We start from the raw sequence: 6,373 nt of genomic DNA on the forward strand, positions 1-6,373 counted from the left end.
ATTTGAAGTGGTACCAATTCTATCTACTGGACGTAGCTGCTCTGGTTGTGGCTGCTGTGTTGGCATTGCTGGCGGTTGCTGTGCTGTCAGTGCGTTGGATTTTGCGGAGATGGAAGGGCGAAAAGAGCAAACAAAAAACACAGTAATAAATGCTGTTGTGTCGAATTATTGTTCAGTGAATATATATAAATTAATTGTTAATTATAAGTGTAAATATAGTTTGAAAACGTATTAAAATACTTGTACTTTAACTGAATGTAACGCAGGCTGATGATATCCAAAAAGTAAGTAAGTACTTTATAGTTTATTAATACATATGTGCATGTTTATTGGGGTGGTCCTTAAAATATCAACATATAAATTTTGTATGGGGCATGCCGTTATTTTGTTCTACATCAACGAAAGTTTCAAAAGTTTAAATATATTTTCAGGAGTTACTGCCAGGATTTGAAAAATATAATTTTTGTTAAAAAATTCGCAAAATTTCAAAAAAAATTTGACAGTAAACTGCTACAACTCAGCGAGTTTATAAATCTATATGAACGAGTCAATAAAAACAATTTTTGCGATTAAAAAAAAAATAATTTTTAGCGACCCTAAAAATTTGTTTAAACTTTTGATGTGCCCCATATAAAATAGGTAGATATTTTAAGGAGCGCCCTAATTTGCATGGATGTACCACCACCACAGGTGGCCACAAAATTAGTAACACTACTTCTGTACAGGCTTTTACCATACATTTTTCTGCTCACCCGAATATTTTCTAGAAATTCAGCATTTTTATAAACCTAGTAAAAGGTTTGAAACTTTGAGTTATATTGATTTCGTTCTGATATAAACTTATTTTTGTAAAAAAATAAATTGTAAAAATTTGTAAAAACGTAATGTCCTTAATCATGTGGCCACCACTGGCTGTACTAAAATAAATCAAATTTCAACAAAGCGGATTTCTATTTGATATTTGACGAAATCCTTCTGTGAGTATAGGCGTGGCAGTGGATCAATTTCACACATCTTCCTAAGTAAATAAATGTGTGAAAAAAAATTCATCAACACCAGATAGCAGCATCGATGGGCCATCGATAGTTTGCGATAGTAAATTCCTGGCGGCAGATATCTGAGCCCGGACTAACACATTGTCGAATCTTTACTGATGGCTCCAAACCTCAGTCTGGGTCAGGATCTGGGATCTTAAATAATAGAAGATAATAGGAATAAACTTCACTTTTCTCTTTCGGGGAATATGTTTCTGTCTTCCAGGCTGCGTTATTTGCAATCCTCAATGCCATTGACTACGTAGTGGAAAATAGGTAAAAGGGAGTTTACTTAACGGGCTTTCTGGACTCTGGGTGCGACATAACTCGCGAGTACCTGGTTACGAAACATCCGACCATTTGGCCAGAGTTGGGTCAAAAAGGAATTGCTCGATCCGCAACCAGTTATAGCACTCCCACCTTTGGCATCCAAGCCACCATCAGAAACTGGGTGAATACTTCGCGCAGCAATGACTGGGAGGCACTTAGGGCGGCAGGTGGGCAAAACGCATGTTGCTTTCAATCTCAGAAGGTCTAGGTAGTTGTTTGCTTTAATCGAGCATACAGGTCTGCGCAAAACTTATTGATAGGCGTACATGACAACGCTATTTACCCATTCTGGCTCTGAGCCTTTGCAAGAATTATGTAGGTATGAGACATTTGGCCGCGATGTGCTGAGAGATCTGAAAATCTGAGATCTTTGACACTCAACAATCTATTTACTTTGGTTTAATCGTAAATCGTGCTGATTTAAAAGAGGTTAAGAGGGACATGAAATCAGTACAATGGACGGCAAGTGGCCTGAGTGCTCGCGCGTCAATCATGCACTATCACTGCGAAAGTCAAGTCATGTGCGCATTTCTATTACGTACATACCTCTGAGTATTCAGATATGAGTTGTTTTTATAAAGTCCCTCGATTAACTAAAATGCAATTAACGTGAAAGTTTCTCTGACGTACATGAAAGGTTTGAAGCTTACGGTATAGCCGAAGACAACACTATCCTAACTTGTTTAGGTGACTGCGCACGCAAGGGGCACTGTACGGCTAGCGAATTAAGCGTGTAAGGTCGACGATTTACATAATAGCACTACTATATGATATGCAATAAGCAAAAGTTTATGCATACACAAGTATGTGCGTGTGTATATATAAGTATGTACATATATCATTATACAAGTAGACATATCTAATCTTTTGCACATGAACATGCACGCACAAGTCTGGTTAAGTAGGAGAAAAACCCAAATTTCTTTAATTACTGAAATACTTTTTAAAGTGCTGTCAGACGTGGCAAGGCAAATATTTTTCAAAGCATTATGCTGTCAAATTGAGAAAGTGAAACTGCTCTTTGTCGAATGAATGCTGGTTACATAAAATACATACATATGTACATACATAAGAACTGATGAATATAGAATAGATTGTACTGATTTTATTGAAGAGCATTTTAATTCTTAATTTGGAAGAATTTTTAATTTGGAAGAATACATAAATCGCCAATCTATTATTATTATTACATAAATCGAATTTCCCACCAACGATGCCAACTATGTATTTTCTGAGCGCACTTGTTCGCATATAATGCTTGTTTGTTAGAGCCTAAAGGTATCAAGATAGTTGTAAACATATACATATGTAAATATCGTAACTAGACACGAATAAAGGCGCGCTAGTGTTTTGACGAAAAAAGACGTTCACGAAAAACGTCGACGACGAAGGGCGTGTAACCTACATAGTTGACGGCGAAGAAGGATGTGTAAACAAAGATTTCTACCTGGAAAAGGACTATAAATTCAGCCTCATCACCCAAAAATTCTTTGTGGCGAATTTACGTTCTGTTACAACCGCAAACAGAGTTGGCCGCGAAAATAACTTTACGCGTCATTCTTCGTCGCTAACTAAATATGTTAAGAGTCTTTCTTCGCTGAAGTTTTTTTATGCGTTTTTTTTTCGCGGGAAACTGTTGAGCTCGCGCCTTTATGCTCAGCATGAAAAGAGAAGTCGATGAAGCAATGTCTGTCGGTCTGTCTATCTGTCCGTCTGCCTATCGTGTACTCGAGCAACAATTTGGATATCTCAACGAAATTTGGTATATAGGATGCCTTTTATCCAAGGTAGGTTTGTATTGAAAATGGGCAAAAGTAGACCATAGCCACGCCCACCACCCATATAAAGCATGCTAAAACTACAATATTTCTTGATTTATAGTAGAATTTTAATATAAAATGATTTGTTTTGGAAAATAGTTAAGTGTAGCGTCGCCCCTTTATGAAGAATTGCTGCAACTCAGTAGCTGCTTCACCAACCCTTACCAAACTCGATATGAAAATTGCTTACAGTGAAACCAAGAAACTTGTCGAAAATTTTCGAAATCGGACATTAACCACGCCCACCTCCCATATACAGGAAATATGAAAACTAAGGTTCGATTTCGACCGAACTTATACTTCTTTACTTGTTCTTTGATAACATATTTAGTTGCATTTAAATTACGAAAAGTATTGCGCGAAATTAGGTGGTATAACTACCCCTACATAAACTTTTCGAAAGCCTTCAGTTAGGCCAACTTTACGAAATTACCTGCATTGTCAAGTGTGAGCGAACTTTTACCATAGAGAATAAATTAGTGGCGATTGGTAAAAGGATGGGGGGGGGGCAAGAAATCTACCAAACCCAAAAGCTGCAAAACAAAACAAAATTTTTTAGCGGCTAAAATATTTCACACAAAATGGTACTTGGGATAGGGTCAAAAACTAGAAGTGTCAGCTGGAGCAGACGTGTTTAAAGTAAAGACGTGCTGCTTAAAACTAAAATACAAATTTGCATATAAAAATAGTACGTAAAATAATAAGTTGGAAAACTTCATATATATGCATATACGTACACATGTACATACATACATATACATAGGTATTCGTATGATAAGAATTTTATACTGCAAAATATCAAATTGAAATTCTGACGTAAAGACAAATCAGTAAACGGATCACTTAGTTTATCAACGAAGAATCAAAAAGGCTATTGCAATAGCTGTGTTTTAAATAAAAGACGAAATTGTTATAAGTAATAGTTTTAGTGCAATAGCATCATTTTCCGAGTACGGTAGTCTGAAGTACTCGTGGAAAAAGGCGAAAAAAGTATTATCATAAAAATGGTAAAGCAGTGAATTATTTAGATCTTTATTTTTAGATCATTACAAAATCGTTATTTTGTAATTTTTATGTTTTCTACCAAGAGAACAAACAAAAAGGATTCAGTGTATTATATTTTGTGCATTACGCTTAACCTTTTTTTCATAGCAAAATATGCTAAAAATTAGAGGAGTATTCATTTTATTAAAAAACCAGGAAAATTTAAGTGTGCACCAGGACACCAGGACAATTTGTCTAAATCAGCACAAATCCTGGAAAACCAGAATGTCTGGCAGCCCTAAAGTAGATAAAAAGTTATTTGTTATAGATAGATTCAATTTGGTATTTAAGTATAAATTAATACAACTGAGTGGAGTGGAGTCGCGAGCACGTCCACAAACCTATGCGATTTTGTCGGCATGAATCCGCACCGTTTTCGGTGCTACAGACGTTACTGCTTCGAAAACGCAAGTAAGCACACATCTGTGCGATTCTATGGCAGTACAACATGTCAATTTATAGCTATAGAAATATTTTTCAACAAAAATAAAATTCCTAACTTTTCTGCTACAAAAAAAATGTTTTCAATTTTGTTTTAATCTTGTATTGTAATTAGTAATAAGAACACCAACTTTATCTTAAACTTTATTTTACTAATATGTAGTTCGTTTCTTTTTTTCACATATTACATATCCACTTAGTGTTCAAAAATTTTCTTTTGCCTTTTGGCACTGGTTGCACTAATGACTCAATCGCCCACCGCCGACGGCGCCAGAATACTCGCAGCTTTCGTACATCCAGGCAAAAGTCACTTCCAGATGCATCAAACACTAATTAGCGAGTTGATAAAACATGGCCATCAGGTAAATTGGTCTCTTGATGGAAAATCAAATATGTATGTACATATATATGTATTTCTCGAAACAAACATTAGGTCACCGTGATAACCGCGTACACATTTGAGTCACTCAAATTAGGCAGCAACTACACTGAGGTACTCATCGATCCCATGTTCGAAATATGGAAGTTTGGTAAGCCTTTATTACTGCTATAAACTTCTAGGATCACAATATTTATTTATTTTTATTTTTTGAAGCTAACGAACGTTCCCGCACAAAATCACTTTACGAAATGGACATGAAACCAGGTAGTCTTATGAAAATGGCAGAAGCTCTAGGTCTGGCGTCCACCGAACATGCACTAAAGCAACCAAAAATACAGGCAATAATTAATGCCAATCAAACCGAGGGTGTCTACGATTTACTACTTTCGGAACAATTTCGACAAGATGCCTTCCTTGCCTTGGCTCACGTCTATAAAATACCCGTTGTCTGCTCTGCTACATTTGCCAAGCAGCTCTATATGAGTCAAATGTTCGGCCTAATTACGCCTTGGTCGTATGTGAGTTCGGGCTTTCTACCACTGCGCGAACGCATGAACTTTTGGCAAAGAATTTATAATACCTATTCTGCAATTGAAATGGATTTACATCGTGAATTCAGTTACTTTCCAAAAGTGGATGCGCTTGTACAGAAATATTTCGGACATTTGCCAAGTAAGGACTTTTTAGTGTTTAATAAGAATGACTGTGAAATTAGTTACTGTTATGTAATTGTGATCAGCATTAGCCATAAATTATATTACTATAAACTTACATACAGATTTAATGCATTTTTATCTAATCTGCACTACTTTTCACAGTTCAATTCCCCAGCACTTCGGCTATGGAGAAGAATCTCTCGGCCATGTTCATCAATAACCACATTCCTTTAGCAACGGTTTCACCGACTATGGACAACATCGTTAATGTAGGCGGTATGCATATCTATCCACCAAAGCCACTTCCTGCAGATTTGCAGAAATTGTTGGATGAGGCCAAGGATGGCGCCATTTTCTTTAGCCTTGGTACACAAGTAGAGTCCAAGGATATGCCGCTAGAAAAGTTTCAGATATTCCTAGACGTCTTTCGGCAGCTAAAACAACGCGTCTTGTGGAAATTCGAAAACGACAGCATACCAAATTTACCCGCCAATGTTTTAATTAAAAAGTGGCTGCCACAAAATGATATCTTAGCTCACCCTAATGTGCGTGTCTTTATCACTCACGGTGGGCTCTTTGGCACACAAGAAGCCGTTTATCATGGCGTACCGGTGTTAGGGATGCCGTTCTTCTTCGATCAGGTGAATATGTTGTTAAATCAAAAAT

The 6,373-nt window shown here is 36.6% G+C and overlaps 1 protein-coding gene across 1 annotated transcript in view; it reads left to right on the forward strand.

The window, feature by feature from the left end:
- Positions 1-4,821: 4,821 nt before the first annotated feature.
- The window catches only part of LOC118743203 (UDP-glycosyltransferase UGT5-like), a 19,223-nt gene continuing 17,671 nt past the window's right edge, over positions 4,822-6,373 (forward strand). Inside the window, exons 1-4 of the mRNA XM_036475760.1 lie at positions 4,822-5,031; positions 5,103-5,199; positions 5,265-5,723; positions 5,870-6,348. Coding sequence (XP_036331653.1) covers positions 4,912-5,031; positions 5,103-5,199; positions 5,265-5,723; positions 5,870-6,348 — 1,155 coding nt within the window. The 5' untranslated portion in view covers positions 4,822-4,911. The remainder of the gene's footprint in view (positions 5,032-5,102; positions 5,200-5,264; positions 5,724-5,869; positions 6,349-6,373) is intronic.

This window comes from Rhagoletis pomonella, unplaced genomic scaffold (assembly GCF_013731165.1).
Source record: "Rhagoletis pomonella isolate Grant_MI unplaced genomic scaffold, Rhpom_1.0 Rhpom_scaffold_00007, whole genome shotgun sequence".
Classification (NCBI taxonomy): domain Eukaryota; kingdom Metazoa; phylum Arthropoda; class Insecta; order Diptera; family Tephritidae; genus Rhagoletis; species Rhagoletis pomonella.